At 44.8% G+C, this 23351-nt stretch overlaps 1 protein-coding gene across 2 annotated transcripts in view; it reads left to right on the forward strand.

Annotated features, from left to right (window-relative positions):
* The window catches only part of LOC119963167 (protein transport protein Sec24D-like), a 212892-nt gene that overhangs the window by 132535 nt on the left and 57006 nt on the right, over positions 1-23351 (forward strand). For both annotated transcript variants that reach the window (XM_038791860.1, XM_038791861.1), the window contains 5 exons: positions 869-1060; positions 4309-4402; positions 11089-11205; positions 13762-13932; positions 15509-15605. In XM_038791860.1, the coding sequence (XP_038647788.1) occupies positions 869-1060; positions 4309-4402; positions 11089-11205; positions 13762-13932; positions 15509-15605 (671 nt within the window). The remainder of the gene's footprint in view (positions 1-868; positions 1061-4308; positions 4403-11088; positions 11206-13761; positions 13933-15508; positions 15606-23351) is intronic.

The following is a 23351-nucleotide window of genomic DNA, read 5'->3' on the forward strand; positions in this document are numbered from 1 at the left end:
TGCCACCGTGTTGTCCCATGGGTGGATGGTTAAAGGCGGGCGGGTGGGGTAGTGTTAGGCAGGGTTAGGGCTTGAGGGCCTGGTATTCATGATTACAACTGTGCCAATATCCCAGCAAACAGAGATAGGCCATCCACCTGCCTTCATTGCCACCTCAGGCCTGACTCCGGAACTGGCAGAGCCCTTGAATGAAAAATGGCAAATGCAGGCCTTTTGACAGAGGATATTCGGCAGAGTTGGGAACTATCTAACTGTCATTGCTCATTCCCTTGACAAAAATCTGTCCCTGGTTTTTGTGACCTAGCTATTGGTTATCCTTCTTAATATTTCCTCCTCTGGGTTGGCATCCATTTAATTTGCTGTGATTCTGCAAAGCAAATTTGGGCATTTTTCTTTGTTGAAGATTATACATAATTGAAGTTCCTGCTGTTGTTATTGCTGCTAGTATTTCTGTGACTATTTGCAGAATTGACAAACTGTCATATCACGATAGGCTCTGCAATTATTCTGTTTCATATTTGAATGTATATTTCCGGTCAAATTACCGTTAATTCTAGTTCTCAATAGAAGCTAAGAAATCTGCCAGGACTACTCTATGTTGCATTATTAGCAGTTAAGTACATTGGGACATCTTATTGTAATAAAGACATTATATAAATTCTATTTATTATTGTAGAAATTGCTTTTCGTATATTCTAGTCTGCCAATATTATGGCAGCACCGATGTAACTTTAATCTGCAGCTTTGCTTCACAAAGCAGAAGTGTGAGGCTTATATGAACCAACCTAGAATTCACCCTGTTGTTAGCTGGCTTTTTACTTTGGTAAGTATTATCAATCTCCCCCTTCTCTTCCAAATAATTTTACAGGGAAGATCAAGCCGAGACCTCTGCCATTAGAGTTGGTTTTGTCACTTACAACAAGGTTCTTCATTTCTACAATCTGAAGAGCAGCCTTGCACAGCCACAGATGTTGGTGGTGTCAGACGTTGGAGAGATGTTTGTTCCTCTTCTGGATGGCTTCCTTGTCGATGTCCAAGAATCTCGACCTGTTATTAACAAGTGAGAAAAAACTGTAACAATCGTTAGTACTTGTTGCATTTGTCATTATTTCATTTAAAAATTTTTTTACCAGTGTGTTGTTATTTGTAGAAAATGGATGCTGATGGAAAGTGCCATAAAAATCATGTTTTACCTTGGATATTATTCCGAACTGTTTGCAATTTGTAAAACTGAGGAAATGTTACTGCACCACAGGAGTCAAAACACTGACCTAAATGCATCATTTATGTTAAAATACACTTTAATTTGAACACCAAATTAATCATATCAGCAACTAAGAAATAGCTTTTCAGATAACAGTTACAGCAGTTCTTAAGTAAAAGAGAAAACCTTAGAATTTTTCCTAAACCTGCCACTATATTCCAATTGAGCAACCCAATATATTTCAAATACAACTCCTGTATAAAGTTAATCACCAGGTTTCTACTTGCTTTTCTTTGTGCAGAATCTTTAGAGAGAGAGTCTTTCAGGACCAAACTGAAACACCACTTTTCAGATGAGAGTTCTAGGACCAACTAACCTTTCAGACTGACCTGGCTCCTCCCATTAACTACATCATCTGTACACAAAGCTTATGCATTAAGCATTCTTTTGTTTCTTTAATTAGCTAGCTATCTGCAAACAAGTAAATGGTTCTCAAGATATATTAGCAGAACACTTCACCTGCAAATCAATGATTATCTCACTTTTACGACACTTTAGTCATAGTTCTAGCAGTCATGTCTGTATGCATCTTAAACTAGATTTTAGGAATATTACTGAAAAAAATATAAAATATGACAATTTCATGCATTCAACTGTCATATTGACAAAATCAAAAATAATAGACTGATGACCTGTAATTTTTTTTTTGTTTTGACTCTGCTATTTAATTGCAAACATTGTCTGTAATACTGTTTTATCAATATTTTGAAATGACATAATTTGAGCCCTTTAACAATCCAAACAAATAGATAAACTTGATCAGAGAAGGACAAACTGGCAAATATATTAACTAAAAGGTGAGGTCTCGCATCTGCAAGTACTTTTAACAAAAAAATCGAAACAAATTTTGACAAAGCCTCATCATCTCACTCTGAAAATGAATATATGTAAAATGCGTACAATATGCTGGTTATTTTTCAATATTTATTGGATGTTGCACACATTTTATCCTCTGCTACCCATTTTCATAGAATTCACAGTGCAGAAGGAGGCCATTCGGCCCATCTGGTCTGCACCGGCTCTTGGAAAGAGCACCCTACCCAAGGGTACAAATCACAGGTGTCAATGGTTCTGCTGGGCTCTTGCCAGACTTGCAGTCGAGTTCAGTGGAACTGTCAACCCCATAATTTCTGGCAGTGCTAAAGTCTGTGATTCTGAGATGAAGGGCCTATGTTAAAACCCAGTAGGCTGTCCAAAGGATTTAGCTTGTAAACCTTTTCAAATTAGATAATTATTGTCCATTCCAAAGGCAACAAAATAGTTATGCTCCTAATGACATTATAGGGCTGATCCAATGCTTCCAGGGGGCACTGACTCACGGGGAGAATATTACAGAAAATTGCTGAGAAACAGCCTGTGACTTATCGCCCCTTAAAAACGACAAAAACACTGCTTTAGCACCTGCAACTTCCTGCAATGCACCCCCTGTTTGCACAAAATTGGTCCTTTTGTTCTGGCTACTGTACTTCAGTCCCATGTAAACTGCTTCCCAGGTATACTGCAGAAAGCATTTTAAATTGGGCAGAGGTGTGTATCATTCGAAGTACCAGCTTGGCTCTGTGGTGTTGAACCTACTTCAAATTTAGAACATTATGGGTTCAAATCTGACACCAGGGCTTGTAGGTGTAGGTCTCGCCATCCCACGCACCACCCCATTCCGCCCCAACCTGGTAGTAAGTCTGTTTTGAGCCCACCCAATTTAAAAAAGGACTGCCCTGCATAAACTGATGCTGGGGGCAGACTTAACAAGGCTTGAGTGGGACTTCTGCCCCATGAGAGCTGCTGGCCAATCTGAATGGTTTGCAGCTGAGTAATCTCAGCAGTACCAAAACTCTGTAGTGGCCCTGCTGGAACTACAAGGGAGGCCCAGGAAGTATTGGTGGTTGCAAGACTTACAGTTAGTCCAGGGTTTTTGGTCGGGGCCCACAATGAAGAGTGGCGAGAGGTGGGGGATCTTGTTCAAGAGAATGGAGAGAAGCAAAACTTAGGGGTACCGTCTTGACGGGGATGCCCACGAAGAGCAGAGGAAACTCCACTCCCCTCACCATCCTCCACCATTTCCTGCCTTTTACACCAAGTAGGGAAAGTAACAGGTTGGCTATTTTCTTTCTGCTTTCCCCTCCCACCCGTAATATGGTGGTGGAGATGGAAACAGACCTTTAAATGGCAACTTAAGAGCTTCAATAAGCCTTGGGGCATATGGGCTGACTGACAACTTACCCCCCCCCCCCAACCATTATATGAGGGGTGGCATGCAGCTCAGGGCTGAGCTACCCAACCATTTTCTTTTACTTACCCCTGCCTCTGGATATGCCAGAGGGGCTGTAGAATCCCACTCGCCACACCTTTGAGGTTTTAGCCATTTTTGTTGAGTTCCTTGATTGCTTTGAAAAGGGACAGGACAAACATAGAACCAATGGCGAGGTTTCCCTACACTTGGAATTTTTTGATTGGGATCTAGTATATTATTGGAGGCCAGAACATTGAGTAAGGAGATATATTCTGATCTGCACAAAAGTAAATCAATAGGTCAGGAAAACAAGTTATGGCAGAACTGTGCCAGAATAACCAAGGTATATTACACAACTGCTCCTGCTAGGGTAACGTTGCACTAAGACGACTGAATTTTCTGAACAAGGTGTACCAAATTCTTCCTGCAACTGAGACTGTTTGTAAGTTCCCCAGTGAGATCATATATATGTCATCGAGCTGTGGTGGAGTGGGAATATAGAGTAAAGGGTTAACATCAGGAGCACCTGATACTGATGTAATTCCGATATAATGTCACACGATTAAGTAACTGAGATCTGGTGGGAAGCAGGAGAAACCCTTGTGTAGAGGACTGAGATAACTAGTGATCGCTAAATAAACAGGAATGATTTATTATGAATAACAGTCTCTGGTAGCATTCTTAGAGTAACAAGTAAACCTTAACAAAAGCCCAACTAAGACCCAAATCCAAAACAAAACAGTGGAAGCAAAAGGTGGGGTAAATGTAAATCAAACTGCTGAACATTAATTTTAACCTTGTTTTATTTCTAAAGCCTGTTGGATCAGATCCCTGAAATGTTTGCTGATACCAGTGAGAGTGAAACTGTCTTCGCCCCAGTTATCCAAGCTGGCCTAGAAGCTCTGAAGGTTAGTTGTTTTTCTTTGTGATTCTGGCAGTATTTAATATGTATAGCTGATCTTGTAGCTGATCAAAAAAAGCATAAACTCAAAGGTCTACCTTGTTAGTTTTACTTCTATTTGATGCTGTTTTAAGACGGTTAATGAGCAGTCATAAAGCAAAATTATAATTTAACATTAATCTGAGCATAACCTAGATTATTCCACTTCAGAACCATTTTATAGGGCGTGATTTAATGCACGGTAAAAGAGACCTGATTTGGGCGGGTACAGTGGGGTCTTTCTTGCCGCCTGCTGCGCCAAGTCGGACCCCGCTATCAAACGGGATTCTGTTGTGTTTCCTGGCCTCGGTCAGGAACGCCCTGCCAAGGCCGCACCTGCCTCACTTCCTGCACTGATGAGCTCAGCTCAGTTCGTTAGTGCAGGAAGAGATTGGGGTGCCATTTTGAAATGCAGACCCGACATCTTTAAATTAGCCTAATGGCCCACTTAAATATGTAAATCTGGATCTCGCCCGAAGGTGACGAGGCCGTTTGATCGTGCCCACAGTGTTGGATTATCCTCTTCGATCCTGCCTTAAATTGTTGGAAAAACACAGTAATGAGTCATCACCCCATTTTCCATCTTCACTGCCCTGACCAGATTTAACCTCCATCCACTCTCCACTGGAGACACAGTTGGCTGCACCTTCCCTGTGTATCTCATATAGTTGACAGGTCGGCAGACACATGGGAACCAGGAGCAATGGTGGATGGTCTCCATCTCAGTTACCTGGACTGCGATGGAGAAGGATGCAGCAATAACAATCCTGGGTCGTTCTAATGTAGGGAGAAGACCCTGGATTATCTGCTCAGAAGGGAAGGTCAAAATTAACTGGGTTCAGGGTGGGAACAGTCAGAGGTTATTCACCTGGCCAAGTTTAGTTAAGCCCCCACCCATCTAGCCTCTGGTGTCCAATAGGCAAGTGAAGTTAAAATTGATCCTTCCATTTGGAGGTGAGAACCGCCAAAAACTTTGGCTAAAAATCCAAAATGTGAAGATTGTAGTACAGTATTACTAACTAGATTACATCAGTCGATATAGAAAAATGAGTCAGACCCAACATAGAATAAGTTATCCTGTTTTTGGCTCCCAGAATCTAGTCTTTCCACAGTCTAATCAATGCCAATGAGTTAAGACGTCCACAGTACAGGAAGGAATTATACCGATTAATCCAGCAGAATATTAGAAATGTAAACTATAAATCTAAATCATTGTATGCTTTTGGTTTCTTGATCTTGCCACATCAATTGCATATATATCTTTGAGAAAAAATAAAATGGATAGAACCATAGAATGCCTACAGTACAGAAGGAGGCCATTTGGCCCATCAAATCTGTATGATCCTACCTAGGCACACTCCCCCGCTCTCTCCCTGTAACCCCACCTTTGGACTGTGGGAGGGAAATCCTGAGTACCAGGAGGATACCCATACAGACATGAGGAGAAAGTGCAAACTCCACACAGGCAGTCACCCGGGGTCAGAATTGAACTCGGGTCCCTGGTGCTGAGGCAGCAGTGCTAACCACTGTCACCCTGCAGTGTAATCTAACATTTGCACACTGAATGAAATTCAAATTGCAAATTTATATAGCAATACTGGTGAGAGACCATTCTTCCCTTCAAATTATTTTCTCCCACCTTTTACACAATTCTAAGAACATAAGAACTAAGAGCAGGAGTAGGCCATCTGGCCCCTCGAGCCTGCTCCGCCATTCAATGAGATCATGGCTGATCTTTTGTGGACTCAGCTCCACTTTCCGGCCCGAACACCATAACCCTTAATCCCTTTTTTCTTCAAAAAACTATCTATCTTTACCTTAAAAACATTTAATGAAGGAGCCTCAACTGCTTCACTGGGCAAGGAATTCCATAGATTCACAACCCTTTGGGTGAAGAAGTTCCTCCTAAACTCAGTCCTAAATCTACTTCCCCTTATTTTGAGGCTATGCCCCCTAGTTCTGCTTTCACCCGCCAGTGGAAACAACCTGCCCGCATCTATCCTATCGATTCCCTTCATAATTTTAAATGTTTCGATAAGATCCCCCCTCATCCTTCTAAATTCCAACGAGTACAGTCCCAGTCTACTCAACCTCTCCTCGTAATCCAACCCCTTCAGCTCTGGGATTAACCTCGTGAATCTCCTCTGCACACCCTCCAGTGCCAGTACGTCCTTTCTCAAGTAAGGAGACCAAAACTGAACACAATACTCCAGGTGTGGCCTCACTAACACCTTATACAATTGCAGCATAACCTCCCTAGTCTTAAACTCCATCCCTCTAGCAATGAAGGACAAAATTCCATTTGCCTTCTTAATCACCTGTTGCACCTGTAAACCAACTTTCTGCGACTCCTGCACTAGCACACCCAGGTCTCTCTGCACAGCAGCATGCTTTAATATTTTATTGTTTAAATAATAATCTTGTTTGCTGTTATTCCTACCAAAATGGATAACCTCACATTTGTCAACATTATATTCCATTTGCCAGACCCTAGCCCATTCACTTAACCTATCCAAATCCCTCTGCAGACTTCCAGTATCCTCTGCACTTTTCGCTTTACCACTCATCTTAGTGTCATCTGCAAACTTGGACACATTGCCCTTGGTCCCCAACTCCAAATCATCTATGTAAATTGTGAACAATTGTGGGCCCAACACAGATCCCTGAGGGACACCACTATCTACTGATCGCCAACCAGAGAAGCACCCATTAATCCCCACTCTTTGCTTTCTATTAATTAACCAATCCTCTATCCATGCTACTACTTTACCCTTAATGCCATGCATCTTTATCTTATGCAGCAGCCTTTTGTGTGGCACCTTGTCAAAAGCTTTCTGGAAATCCAGATATACCACATCCATTGGCTCCCCGTTATCCACTGCACTGGTAATGTCCTCAAAAAATTCCACTATATTAGTTAGGCACGACCTGCACTTTATGAACCCATGGTGCGTCTGCCCAATGGGACAATTTCTATCCAGATGCCTCGCTATTTCTTCCTTGATGATAGATTCCAGCATCTTCCCTACTACCGACGTTAAGCTCACTGGCCTATAATTTCCTGCTCTCTGCCTACCTCCTTTTTTAAACAGTGGTGTCACGTTTGCTAATTTCCAATCCACCGGGACCACCCCAGAGTCTAGTGAATTTTGGTAAATCATCACTTTAGCACTCTGGGATGCATCCCATCAGGGCCAGGAGACTTGTCTACCTTTAGCCCCATTAGCTTGCCCATCGCTACCTCCTTAGTGATAACGATCCTCTCAAGGTCATCACCTGTCATAATCTCATTTCTATCAGTCACTGGCATGTTATTTGTGTCTTCCACTGTGAAGACCGACCCAAAAAACCTGTTCAGTTCCTCAGCCATTTCCTCATCTCCCATTATTAAAACTCCCTTCTCATCCTCTAAAGGACCAATATTTACCTTAGCCACTCTTTTTTGCTTTATATATTTGTAAAAACTTTGCTGTCTGCTTTTATATTCTGTACAATTATTGTTTTAGCTGTCTTAGCAGTCTGTAAAGTTAATTTTTGTTTATTAAGTAAAGGCCGTTTACTACTGTATTAACTTGTTATACAGCTAGTTTTTGTGGAAACTGATGTAAAGGCACACAAATCACGAATCCCATAATAATGGTCGCCAGAACTATTTCAGTTTTGTGGGAACTTTACTGGGCTTCTTTTATGCTGGGTTCCATCACTGCAGAGTCCAGTGGGTTTTGGCATGATCAACATTCAATACGAGAAGATTATGTTAGCAAAAAGAGATACTGCTAATTACAAATATGTTGAGTTGCCTCACTCTTTTTCTGTTGGCTTTGTAAATGCAAAGAATGCCAGCTTATCTCGAAATGTAGTATCGCATGAACAAAGTGCTTATTTATTTTTAGTTTATCCCAGTGGATTTCTTGGACTTGAACAGCCCCCATTTTAAGGTTCCCTATCCTTAACCTCAAAGCAAGGCCTCTGTTTTCAGAGTTAAAAGGGAATATATTGTGCCAGTAGTCCTTAATAATTATACACTTGGAAAAACTATTCACAACAGCCTTGTTAAAGTTGTCAGTACTAATTCTCTGAAGTCAAATGTAAACTTCATAACCTTTTAAGTAAGTGGAAAGATCTGATTGCTGTTTTCTTTGTTCCCAGTGGGCAGACTTTCTTGTTCGTCACTAGGTTTTTTTTAAATGACAGCAGCCAAGATCTTTTCATGTTTTGGCTGAGGACTCAGATATGCACAGTTGGAATTTGAAATGAAAAACACAAGGACTTTCTTACTAAATTAGAATTAACCTTTTTTTGGAATTTGCAGATCAATTGTTGACACCTTTGTGAATTTGGTAGAAGTTATTATGGGCAATTTTGGACTGTGACCTGTCAGTAGTTAATACTGCAAAACGAGATGGTCGACAGATGACGTTAAAAAGAATCCGCCCCCATGCGTTTGTCAGCTGAGGTTTCAAACAGGAGATAGTCAGCATTCCCACCCAAGATATGTGACTTAAATATGCAAATCAGGCTCCTAAACCGGTGGTAGTGCTCCATTTGCAATTTTAAATCCAAATAACAAAACTTGCTTATTTACATTAGGCTTTGAGCAGCATGACCAGTGGTTAGAAAAGGAACGACTGCACGAAATGCACAACACAGTCACCAAGTAGTTTTCCCTGTATTTCTATGTGACTTAAGGCCCAAATTCAAAAATGGTTCAAACCTGGCATTACTGGTACAGGCAAGTAGTGCAATTCTTCAACCTACCGCCTGCCTAATCTAGGCAATTGTTGAAAACTGGCACCCTGGTGTGGCTCATAGATCTCCATCCACTGTGCAGTCAACTATTAGGATTTGCACTCTGGTCCAAAATACACATCTGGCATTTCATATAACATGTGCAGGTATCAACCATTGAGCATGTTATCGAAGATATTGTCAAAGGGAGGCCAGATGCCAGTTTGTTAATTTGACCAAGACCACTTTGATGAGATATTTTGGAGCTGACACGAGATTAAGGAGACTTTCAAGGAAGTCTAAGAAAGGGAGAGAATAAGACTTGTATATTTGTGGATGGAGGTTTTTCTGGGGCATTATCATTGTGTGGACCTGTCGGGACAAATGAGCAGTTTCTGTGCGGTATATCCTTGTAATATGATGTAAATTGTGGGGAAATAATAAGAACAATTTAAACATATTAAACAAGATTTCCACTATTCAGTATATGCACAGGAAATAACTGAGAACTGTTCAACCCTTCCTATCAAGCAAAGTTATTAAAAAAAAGCCTTGATCTCAGTTAGTTGGATCTTACACTGGACCCTGAGATCAGCACAACTAATTCCTGTTGCTTCTAGTTTTCTGGGAATGCAATCTCACCATTTATAGGATTAATGTATTTTTATCCCATTATGCATTGATCTTCAGGCCCGAGAGAGAGCACAGAGGAAAGCAACAAAGATTATGCCTGAATTTACATCTCATTGTTATGAGGATAGGCCAAGAGAATTGGATTATTCATTTGTAGAAATATTGTCTAGAGGAGATAGGATTGTGGTTTTTAAAAATTATTTAGGTACTGAATTTAGTAGATTCAAATAGATAGTTAATGCCACACCCTAAATGTGACACAAAGCCTCCTCCCTCCACAGCTAGCCGATTCTCCTTAAAGAAGCACATCCACCAAGAATTTATTCCAGAGGGTGACAACCCTCCGAAAATGAAATACATTATGACACCTAACATATTGTTAATAAAGATGATATTCTCATGCCTGGTTCATTTGATTCAATTTAGTGAAAGATAACAATGAATATTCCATAAATATTTATTTGAATTTTTCCTACAGAAAATTGTTTTCTATCCAATTTCTCCCCTTTCCAGATTACATTGGGCAGAATTTAATGTGAGCAGCTGGGATCCCGTCCGTCACTGCAAAATCTGGCAGTGCCCCCACTAGCCCGATCTCCAGGAGCCCCAGCGGAATAAAGTTCCTAATTAGCAGCAAGAGCCTTTTAGTTTGATGTTCTTCCATCAGATCTGGAAAATGTTAGTGACGTAACTAGCTTTCAGAAAGTTAAGGGAGGAAGCAGCATAAGGGAAGTTCTGAGATGGAGAGATTAACTGTCATCCCGTTTGTAACGTAATCTCTCCTGTCTTCCGCCCTATCTCAGACCTTCCCTTTTGATCTTTTACCATACTCCTTCCCATCCAGCCCCACCCAGTTCTCTACTTGCTTAAAACCTATTACAGTTGTGACAAAAGGCTATCAGCCTGTAACATTAACTTTGTTTCCCATCCAAGAATGCTGCCTGACCCACTGAGTGTTTCCAGTATTTTCTGTCTTTGAATAACAAACAGGAGTGACAACTCAGAACAATTTTTCCCCCACTCCTTTAAGTAATGCTGAGATCAACTATAACATTCCTGCAACCAAGCGAGCTGAAATCAGCAAAGTATGGATTTAACACGGGCTGTTTCTTTTCTGTAGGATTCAGCTGTTAATTGTACTAACTATCTTCCCGTTCGATGAATAGGATTATTTCTTGTAGAATATCTAATGGAAGTTGTGGAGAACAAAGAAAATGGTGATTAAAATTCTGTAATACACACTTGAATCAACAGTTCAATGCCAGGTGTACCAAGTACTTTTATTTACAACAGGCTGCTGAATGTTCTGGGAAGTTATTTATATTCCACTCATCCCTGCCGACAGCTGAAGCACCAGGTAAACTGAGAAACAGAGATGACAGGAAGCTGGTGAATACAGAGAAAGAAAAGGTACAGTAGCTGGAAAAACGTGTGTTGATAGAACACTGTTTCTGCTGATTTAGTTTCACATTTTAAATTTACTAATACACTAGATACGTAAACATCAGGCAATCTGTACTACTAGCTACTCATCCACAAGATTGTCAGGAACATACTAGAGGTAGCAGGAAAAAAACAAACAACTTTCTCTTCATAATCTCAGGACATTTCCAAGCATCTTACAGCCAATGAAGTAGGATTTGATGTAGTTGGATTGTAGCTAATTGTGCACAGCAAGGCCCCACAAGCAGCAATGTCATAATATGAACATGTGAAATAGGATCAGAAGTAAGCCTTTTGGGCCTCCAAACCGCTTCCAACATTCAATAAGATCATGACTGATCTGTTTCTGTTTTAAGTTTCACTTTCCCATCCACCCCCGATTAACATTTGATTCTCTTGCCTAACAAGACTCTGTCTACCTCTGCCTTAAATGTATTCAGTGACTCCACTTACCACTGCCTTCTGAGGCAGAGAGTTCCGAAGTTGCACAACCCTCTGAGAGGAAACATTTCTCCTCATCTCCGTCCTATAAGGGCGATCCCTAATTTTAAAAGTGACCAGCTGAAGTGATCTTTAATAATAATCGCTTATTGTCACAAGTAGGCTTCAATGAAGTTACTGTGAAAAGCCCCTAGTCGCCACATTCCAGCACCTGTTCGGGGAGGCCAGTACGGGAATTGAACCTGCGCTGCTGGCCTTTTTCTACATTACAAGCCAGCTGTTTAGCCCACTGTGCAAAACCAGCCTCTGGTTGTGATGTTTGTTGAGGTAGGTTGATATCATGACCGGTACAGGCTTGGAAGGCCGAAGAGCCTGTTCCTGTGCTGTATTGTTCTTTGTAACTCCCCTGCACGTGTCCAAAATAGTAGCTTTGAATCTTTTACATTTACTGGAGAGGCCAGACGGAGCTTCATTTGATACCTGATCCAAAAGGTGACACCTCTGGCAGTGCAGCACCCCCTCAGTACTGCTGACGCAACTACCTATTTCAGTCACAGAGGGCATTTTTACAACCCTGGTTAATGCTATCATGCATAGAACATAGACATAGAACATACAGTGCAGAAGGAGGCCATTCGGCCCGTCGAGTCTGCACCAACCCACTTAAGCCTTCACTTCCGTCCTATCCCCGTAACTCAATAACCACTCCTATCCTTTTTTGGTCACTAAGGGCAATTTATCATGGCCAATCCACCTAACCTGCACGTCTTTGGACTGTGGAAGGAAACCGGAGCACCCGGAGGAAATCCACGCAGACACGGGGAGAACGTGCAGACTCCGCATAGACAGTGACCCAGCGGGGAATCGTACCTAGGACCCTGGCGCTGTGAAGCCACAGTGCTAGCCACTTGTGCTACCGTGCTGCCCCAATGCAGATTAAAGGGAATAAGAAACTATATCTGGGAGCATGTTATACCACTAAAACTGAACAGCCTGTCTAATTATAACAAATTTATTTTTTTAGACAACAAACTTATTAAATAAGGTTGTGCTTTTAGAAAGAATGCTTCTACAGTAAGACAACCTTATGATGGAGTAATCTTCAAACATAAATAAATTCTCTTTGAAATGTTCCTTTGCCATTAGAACATAGAACATTACAGCGCAGTACGGGCCCTTCGGCCCTCGATGTTGCGCCAACCTGTGAAACCACCTGACGCCTATCTGACCTACACTATTCCATTTTCATCCATATGTCTATCCAGTGACCACTTAAATGCCCTTAAAGTTGGCGAGTCTACTACTGTTGCAGGCAGGGCGTTCCACACCCCTACTACTCTCTGAGTAAAGAAACTGCCTCTGACATCTGTCCTATATCTACCACCCCTCAATTTAAAGCTATGTCCCCTCGTGTTGGTCATCACCATCCAAGGAAAGAGACTCTCACTGTCCACCCTATCTAACCCTCTGACTATCTTATATGTCTCTATTAAGTCACCTCTCAGCCTTCTCCTCTCTAACGAAAACAACCTCAAGTCCCTGAGTCTTTCCTCGTAAGACCTTCCCTCCATACCAGGCAACATCCTAGTAAATCTTCTCTGAACCTTTTCCAAAGCTTCCACATCCTTCCTATAATGTGGTGACCAGAACTGCACGCTGTACTCCAGGAGCGGCCGCACCAGAGTTATGTACAGCTGCAGCATGACCTTGTGGCTCCGAAACTCAATCCCCCTACTGATAAATGCTAGCACACCATATGCCTTCTTAACAGCCCTATTAACCTGGATGGCAACTTTCAGGGATTTATGTACCTGGATCCGAGATCTCTCTGTTCATCTACACTACCAAGAATCTTGCCATTAGCCCAGTACTCTGCATTCCTGTTACTCCTTCCAAAGTGAACCACCACACACTTTTCCGCATTAAACTCCATCTGCCACACCTCAGCCCAGCTACACCGTTTAATTATGTTGGCTGAACAATTCATCTGCAGCTTTAGTTGAGGGACATTCAAAAGATCCGTCCTTAAAATAAAGAGAACATTGCTAGCGTTAAAGGATAATGTGATTTAAATCCCTGCAGACACTTTTTCAGCCACAGTCAAATTTCTATGAGACCTTGGCAAAGGACTGTGTAGCCAATAGCTGCTGTGTGGACGTGTTCCTGTTTCCAAACCAGTACGTGGATGTAACCACCATGGGGATCGTGCCAATGTCTACTGGTGGCAGTTTGTACAAGTACAATAATTTTCAGGTAACAGTTTGCTTGGTGTTCTTGATTTCTAACATGCTTGGCTGTTCAGAGTTCCCATTCATCTCATTCATCAAGCCCTGTTCCAACAGCATGTGTACCATGAAGAAGATAGATAGAAGTTGTTGATGGGTGTAGAATTTAGGATGCTACAAGTGTTAAATAAGACACAGTATTGAAATTTGTTAGTAATATCCTTGCAGATTTTGCAGGGAAATTTCCCCAAGCTCATATACTTGTAAAAACCTTTGCATAAAAAATAAACAAATGCATGAATGTTTGTATACTTATTCGTGATAAAACAAATAGAACATAGAACATAGAACAGTACAGCACAGAACAGGCCCTTCGGCCCTCAATGTTGTGCCGAACAATGATCACCCTACTTAAACCCACGTAACCCGTATACCCATATCCCCATATCCCAACAATCCCCCCATTAACCTTACACTACGGGCAATTTAGCATGGCCAATCCACCTAACCCGCACATCTTTGGACTGTGGGAGGAAACCGGAGCACCCGGAGGAAACCCACGCACACACGGGGAGGACGTGCAGACTCCACACAGACAGTGACCCAGCCGGGAATCGAACCTGGGACCCTGGAGCTGTGAAGCATTGATGCTAACCACCATGCTACCGTGAGGCCCCAAATGCCTCCTAATTTTAGAGTTGAACAGAAACCTGCTCATTCCTCTCTCGTAGATTTAATTTGAGCATGGGTGTGAGCATTGTTAACAAGGCCCTTCCCTAATTGAGTGATGAGCTACCTATTTGAGCTTCTGCAGACCGGGTGGTGTACCCGCTGAATTGCTGGGAGGAAATTCCAGGATTTTGACCCGAGCAAAAAATCAGCAATAATATAGTTCATAGTTAAGATGGTGTGTGTGGCTTTGAGGGATTACTTGTTCCCATCCACCTGCTGCCTTGCACTTCTTGGCAGTAGAGGTAGGGATTAGAAAGGTGCCATTGAAGAAACCTTGGCAAGTTGCTGCAGTGCAGTAAATTCTGTACAATGCAGCCACAAGTGTGATGGTGGTGGATGAGGTGCCAAACTGGCTGCTTTGTCCTGGATAGTGTTGAGACTTTTTTGTGTCATTAGAGTTGTATTAATCCAGGCATGTGGAGGGTATTCATTTGCACTTCAAATTATGTGTCAGTAGATGCGGAAAGGCTTTGTGAAGTCAGGAGGTGAATGACTTATCACAGAATTCCCACCCTCTGGCCAGCTCTTGTAGCCACAGTATTTTTATGTGCCTGGTCAAGTTAAGTTTCTGCTCAATGGTGACCTCTGGGATGTTGATAGAGGTGGACTCATCAATGGTAATCTAGCAATCAGCGTAATATTTAATCAAAACACTTTTCTAATATATTACAACATGATGCAAATTGATTTAAAGGTGATACAATATTGATATCTCAGTGTAACAATAGTACCTTCTGTTTATAAATTGGTGTATTCACAACAATCCATTTAATATGTTTGCTGTAGAGTGCTGTGATTAGTAACTATAGTGCCATCAACTGGTGATAACAGGACAGCTCAATCTTTTTCTCGTATCATTGTTTTTGGTGTAGATCCAGACTGATGCGGAACATTTCTTGAACAACCTAAGAAAGGATGTACAGAAACCAATAGGATTTGATGCTATCATGAGGGTCAGGACAAACACAGGTGAGGCGGCATTGTATGGTCACATATGTTCAAATAAGATTAAAGGCTGTTTAACAAAACTGGATCACATTGAGAATTTTAGACATTATGGCCTACATTTTCAGTCATGGGCAGGAGGCAGTGCAATTTCGAGACAATTCCCAGCCACGCAAATCCGACCCAGGAAAGTGCCCGGAAGTTTGGATTTTCAGGCCAGGTGAAAATGGGAGTTATGGCAGGTGACCCCCGGAATGCTGGCTGCTGAGGCAAGCTGGGTGAAAGGTTAGCCTTGATGCACCAACACTTTGAGACTATGAAAATACACAATGAAACGAAGAGCAGATCTCCCCCCCCCCCCCCCTCACACACCATCACCCCCACACACTCCCCATACTAACTCATGCTCCCCACCCACCCCCATGACACCTTATACCCTCAATGTTAACATGCCCCCATACTCACCATGGTCCATTATAACCCTTAGTGCCAATTCATGCCAGCCCATGCACACCATTCTTTGCCCTTGCATCAACCATGCCAAACTCACTTGGTATCTAGGCAGACCTCAGGACCCATGCTGTGATTAAATACAAGGTATGATTTAACAGCCTCATTGCGCCTGACTTAGTGTTGGGACAAGTTCACTCGCGAGATTTGAGAAATGCCTCGCATGATTTAACATAGTCTCCCGAGACGTTGTCATCTGGATCTTGCCCTCAATGGGCATGATCCAGATCAGCATATTTAAAAGCAGCATTTGGCACATTTAAATATACGTTCGTGGGATTCTCCCCGCGCCCAGGACCTAGAGGCCTTGCCTGCGAGACCTTGCCAGCGTGCCGTTTAATACTGGTTTCCACTCCCTATGGCATTCTTTGGTTACTGGGTCGCACTGCCAGGCTGGCACAGGAATTGCCCTGGTGTGGCAGTGCCAGAGTACCCGGATGTTACTGCCAGTGATCGGGCCCAGGGGGCTTCACCAGGTGGAGGGGCGGAGGAGAGGGCGTGTTCTCAGGTGCCTTCCCAAGGTTCGGGGGGGAAGGGGAAGGAACTTGTCGGCCAACCAGAAATAACTCTTAAGCGCGGTCTCAGCAGGGATAAAATCCCCGAGGCCAAACAAATAGCAGTGTCATTGAATAATGGGATGTTTCTCAGCACTGCAGCCGCCGAAAATCACCCCGGTTAAAACTTACCCATAGATCTTAAGGGCGGAATTCTCCGCAACGGCCGACGCCATCGTGAAACCCGGAGTGTTTCACGACGGCATCGGAGGCCGCTCCTCGCCCCCTATTCTTCCTCCCCCCCCTCCCCCCCCCCCCCCCCCCCCCGGGGGGGCTAGGAGCGGCGTTTCGTGAAACTCGGCCACCGGGCCTTGACGCTGGCGTCAAGGCGGCGCGCCGATAATGACGCGGCCGGCGGCGCCTTAATGAGGTCAGCCGCGCATGCGCAGGTTGGCTGGCTCCAAACCGCGCATGCGCGATTGCCGTCTTCCCCTCTGCTGCCCCACAAGACGTGGCGGCTTGATCTTGCGGAGCGGCGGAGGGGAAAGAGTGCGTCTCTTAGAGACGCCGGCCCGACGATCGGTGGGCACCGATCGCGGGCCAGTCCCCTCCCGAGCACGGCCGTGATGCTCGATCCCCTCTCCGCCCCCCACAGGCCCCAAACTTACCTTTTACGCTATGTTCACGCCAGCAGCGAGCAGGTGTGGTTGCCGCTGGCGTGAACAGGTCGGGAACGGCAGGCCGCTCGGCCCATCCGAGCGGCGTGCCGCAAAACGCGACACGCCATTTTGGGGGGGTGGGAGAATCGCGGGGGGGTCAGAGCAGCCCTCCCGCGATTCTCCCACCCGGCCTGGGGAGCGGAGAATCGTGCCTGTATTGTCTATTGATGAATTCATTCAAAACCCACACACTCATTGATTTTTATAAAATTCAGTATATTTAAGCATCTATATTTTTGGATCCACTGTTCAAAGTCCCACTTCAAAGATTTTATTACCACTTGGAGTTATGAATCAAACTATGAACTAACATCACTAACCTTCCTTATAATGAAAGGTTGTTACATAAGTCATGCAACACTAATCTCGTAATGATAACCCTTGGACTTATTCAACAGAGTGAAATAGCAAGCACAGATTCTTTTTTTAACCTGCAAGCTTCTCTTTTTAAATTTACAGGGCAGGAGACACAAATCCCTTGCAACCTGATGGCTAACATGACTGTTATCGGGACAGATAATTTAACAGCTATCTTCATAACTCTCTTGGCAGTTCCAATGACTTTATGCACTTCGTACACACATTCATGTCTACTTTTAACAATCGCAAAGGTCACCCTGCCACTCCTGAAAGGGCACCTTGCCTCTCCCAATGGCGTCCCAAATGGTACCCTACTTCACCAAAGAACTCCAGCATCCTTTGACCTTCTTCCACTTGGTCTGAAGTGTATACGTGTGTTTTAGGCACATCAATTGTCAAAATTAGATCTGACTGAGGCAGCTGCAGTTTAATTTGAAAATCAACTATGTAACGTTCCACATTACACACTAACCATTAAACAAAAAGGGAACGTCACCGTTCCATAATAACACACTCTCAGACTTATCCTCTGTTTCTGTTGAGTAATTTGCCAGGGGGGATACAACGTGTTTGTTGTTTTTTTGTGAAAATGATCTGCTATAGCTTTGTAGTGTGCAAATGTGGAACGATGACATTTCCTTGTTGTTTAATGGTTAGTGTGTAATGTGGAATGTTACATAGTTGATTTTCAAATCTTTGTTACTGTTGACCATTTAATAAACAAAATATTCTCAAGTGGGTTCTCTTGGGTACATGTGACATGTCTCAGACATGTCAGTCCTGCGGGTGCTTCCGCGGATACATTTACCCACAGAAGCTTTTGCACTGGAACCTGCAAAGATTAGAAATCTATTTCAGTGCTGTGCCCACTCCAGGAAATCTAGGACCTGTGAACAGGGCCAGCAGCTGTGTATCAGAACAGATTAAAGAAACCTTTCAAGGCATGCAGAGTCTGAACCAGGAAGTTTAAATTAGAACATTTAATTTAACATGAATCAAGTAGAGAAAGCAAAATACCAAGGGAAAGAAACACAGGATTAAGAGACAGAGACAAAGAAGGAAAAAAGAAAATGTTTTAAAATTTCACAAATTAAAATCTGAAGGAATGAGGCTCTGCATTTAGAAAAGTTAAGTTTCAGTTCAAAAAAGTTTTTTTGGCACCTTATCACACCATTAAAAATTTACTGAAGTTGAACAAACCCTGAACTTTTCTAAAATAAAAGCAAATTACCGCGGATGCTGGAATCTGAAACAAAAACAGAAAATACTGAACTATCTCAGCAGGTTTGACAGCATCTGTGGAGAGAGAAAGGGTAGCTAACGTTTTGAGTTTGGATGACTCTGTCACTGCGGAGAGAAAGGGTAGCTAACGTTTTGAGTTTGGATGACTGTCACTGCGGAGAGAAAGGGTAGCTAACGTTTCGAGTTTGGATGACTCTGTCACTGCGGAGAGAAAGGGTAGCTAACGTTTTGAGTTTGGATGACTCTGTCACTGCGGAGAGAAAGGGTAGCTAACGTTTCGAGTTTGGATGACTCTTTGTCAAAGCTTGAGAGAAAAGTCCTCTCCAGCTTTGACAAAGAGTCATCCAGACTCGAAACCTGAACTTTTCTGGTGAGTCTACGCAACCTCACATCCCAAATGTATTTGAATGCTGAGACTGAGTAAGATTCTGGTGCAGCACTGTTTCTGGAGGTGTCGATTAACTTGGACAGCAACCTCTTGATTTTTGTGTTTATGTGAGATCATCAGAATTTACAGTCCATTTGCTCTTTAACCATTGTTTTTACAGCAGAATCTGTGCCATTATGTTTAATAGCTTCAAGCATTTTTTGTTTTTCTTCCTGATTGCAGTATCAGAAATAAAAACAGGAAATGGTGGAATCATGTCCATTATCTGGACAGTTTCCACTGGAGCTGAGGAGGCCACTGTAATTTCGGAAAAGGTTCTTAAGATTTTGTTCTAACAATCGTTAAAAGACTATTTTATCAAGATTCAGTGACTAGGGGGGTCATCATTGTCAAATTGTACTGTATTTTATATCAGCACACTGGAACAGGAAGTTGCTGACGTTTTGCCACCCACTTGCTGCCGCTCGCTGCACCGCTCACTGCCCCTTGGCTGCCCAGTTCACCGCCTCCTCCCGACCACCACTACTACTGGCTGCCACGTGCCCACCCTCTGGCTGCCCCCTCATCTCTCGGCTCAGTGCCCCACTCCCTGAGCCAAACAGCCAGCAAAAGTGGCAACTAAGCGGCCAGCAAAGCGGCAAGGAGATTTAGAGGGTGTCAGTGAGTGTGGTGGAAAGGACTTGGGCAGTCATCAGGAGGCATCTCAAACAGTGCACTTTGCACGCAGCTTCATGTGGTGTAACTGTCAGTGATGCCACAGGTACTGCACCTATGGGTGTGGATCCCACAGAGGCTGCCCTCATTGTGCATGTGGCAGCCGAGGCAGACAGACGCTGTAGAAGACAGCAGCGATAATGCAGGCTGTAGGTGGCACCCCATGTGCATCAGGCCGCCGCAAACCCTGACGATCCAACCATCAGCTTGAGGAGTGAGCCAGCAGGGGAGGCCAGCAACAGTCCAAGGTGTACAGGCGTTGTTGGTCATTCCATGAGCCTACAGACACCTGTGCGACACCTGTTCCACGTCCTTGCAGACATGGAACTCCATGGAGGAGGAGGAGGGCAGCTGTTCCTGATGGCCGGCAACTTCACCACAGCCCTCAACCTCTATGCCAGTGGATCACTTTATGGCTCGAGCAGGGACCTGTGTGGCACATCCCAATCTTCCACCCACAGGTGCACCCATGTAGTGACGGATGCTCTGAATGCCTGGGCATCCAACTGTATCAACTTCAAACTGGATCAGGCCCACCAAGATGTCCAGGCTGCAGGTTTTTCCACCATCGTTGGGGTGCCCAGGTCCAGGGGACGATCGATGACACAAATGTCGCCCTATGAGCAGCAGGACATCAGGGAGTATCCTATATTAACACAAAGGGTTCTACCAAATGTTCAGATCGTGTGTGACCACCGTCTCAGAAACATGCACCTGTGTGCCTGCTCCCAGGAGTGTGCATGACAGCTACATCCTGGGGCACTCTGAGATCCCTGGTGTCTTCAAAGCCCACCCTAAGATCACGGGATGACAAGGGATACCCACTTGAGGTCCTGGTGCTGTCACCAGTGTGGAGGCCTGAGAACGAGGCAGAGACCAGATGCAATGAGGCCCACGTTGTCACCTGTGCTGTCGTTGAACGGTGCTTCGAGCTGTTGAAGATGTGGTTCCGACGCCTTGACCACTCTGTAGAACATCCCCCAGAGGGTCTCCTGCTTTGTGGTGGTCTTTTGTGCCTTCCACAATCTGGCACAGCACATACTGGAGTGAAGGAGGCAAGGGGACATGCGTCCTCGTCTAAGGAGGAGGCAAACAAGGAGAGGCTGGAGGACAAGCCCAAGGAGGTGGCTGAGGATAGAGGACTGGTTATGGCAAGGCTCCGACATCGAGGAGGACCAGGGAGGCCGTCATCATCTCCAGAGTCTCCTAGGATGAGGCTGTGTCCATTAACTCAACCCCCCCCCATTTCCTTCCCACCCCCACCAACCTCCCAATCTCCCAACATCCCTCCTCTCCCACTTAACACTGTTCCCTCTCCGACCACACTGTGACATCACTCTGGGTGAGGAGTCTGTGTTGACACTGTCACTGGGTCACAAAACTAGAACATAGAACATAGAACAGTACAGCACAGAACAGGCCCTTCGGCCCTCAATGTTGTGCCGAGCCATGATCACCCTACTCAAACCCACGTATCCACCCTATACCCGTAACCCAACAACCCCCCCCCCTTAACCTTACTTATATTAGGACACCACGGGCAATTTAGCATAGCCAATCCACCTAACCCGCACATCTTTGGACTGTGGGAGGAAACCGGAGCACCCGGAGGAAACCCACGCACACAGGGGGAGGACGTGCAGACTCCACACAGACAGTGACCCAGCCGGGAATCGAACCTGGGACCCTGGAGCTGTAAAGCATTTATGCTAACCACCATGCTACCCTGCTGCCCCCCAACTAGGCAGGCGAGTGAAGATAACCCGCTGTGCTATTTGCTCTGGTGCTCCTCGGTTTATGCCAAAATCTGACTGACGCCTGTCTTTCTGCTGACAGCGTGCTCGCACCCATCCTCTGAACAGGGTCTGCATCGGGAGCTTATGACCATGGACCACTGTGCCCAGCGGGCGGGGGATGGGGAGAGCAGAGGGTAACAGGGAATGCGGGCAAGCCCACCGTGAAGATTAATGAGGCAGAGGCTTCACATGTATGAGGTGTTACATATTTTAATAGCAAAAAGTTTACTGTGACAAATTTCCATTCCTCTAGCTACAGATAGAGACGTCATCAGTGCCCATTCAGTGCTCCTCACTCTTCTTGATCTACCCTCATCTAGTGCTACGTCTAGGACGCACAGCAGAGGTGGAGGCAGCCTGCTACTTTCTGTGCCCTGGTAATTTTCATGCCCTTGGCGGATGCCTTCTGGAGGGCCTGGTGCCGGGGTGGCGCGGCAAACGTAGCCGTGTCATAGGCGTTGCCGTGCCAACCTGTTCTGCACTTGAGATGCACAGGAGGGGTGGATTTGGAAGAACCTCTGCAGTCTCCTTGGTGGCAGGTCCCGGGTTGGCCTCCAACACTTGCTCCTCCTGACAGTGCTCGTAGGGCCCTGGGGTTTCCATGGGACAGAGGGACAGCTGGAGTGAGCTCCAGAGGCCTCTGAGTCATCTGGCGCTACCAGTCCTGGAGGCTCCCCATTTTCTGCACCATGATGTCAATGCCCTCGGTGATGGTTCTCAGTGATTGGGCCATGCTCTGCAGTACTCTGGCAATATCTACCAGCATCTGGGACAAGTCTGGGACATAGACCATAACACCTAGGAGAAGAATTAGGCCACTCGGCCCATCGAGCCTGCTCCGCCATTCAATCATGGCTGAGACCCTCAGTCATGGTCATCACAGACTGAGCCATGCTTTGGAAACCATCACTCCAAACACAGATGTCATGCTCCAGCTATTCTCTGCGGGCACTACCCTCGCAGTGTTGGCCTCGGTGCCATACCTTGTCCGCATTATCTCCTGCACCTGTAGCCTTTGGGACTCTTCCAATCAGCCTTGCAGTCATTGGAATGCCACTGACACCCCTTCCTGAATTCCATGGCTGTGTCCTACCATCTGCATCAGCTCTGAGAGAACATTGTCCAGAGACTTGGCACCTGGCTGGAACCCAGCTGTGTCCCGGGATCCAGCAGACCTCCAATTGCTGCCTCCTTTGGATGTTCCTGCCTCCACCTGATATTCATAAGCACCTATGTGTCGATGACCAGATTGTGCCCCAGAAGCCTGTCCACTAATGTCACCCACTGAGGTGTGTGTCTCTGTGCTGATGGAAGGTGCGAGTGTCAGCTGTGACGCCTCACCGATGGTGTCCCCAGAGCTCTCCTCCGAGGTGGTTGCTTGGGGCGGTGACTCCAGATGGCCCAGCCTCATCAGCTTGAGATCCTGCGAGACAATGAACATGTCAGTGAGAAGGAAGGATAATTTTGTTTGACATAAACCACTCGCTTGACACAGGTCACCTGGATGAAGGGGAGGTGGATCCTGACCTCTCTGACATAGGCCAACC

This window comes from Scyliorhinus canicula, chromosome 3 (assembly GCF_902713615.1).
Source record: "Scyliorhinus canicula chromosome 3, sScyCan1.1, whole genome shotgun sequence".
Classification (NCBI taxonomy): domain Eukaryota; kingdom Metazoa; phylum Chordata; class Chondrichthyes; order Carcharhiniformes; family Scyliorhinidae; genus Scyliorhinus; species Scyliorhinus canicula.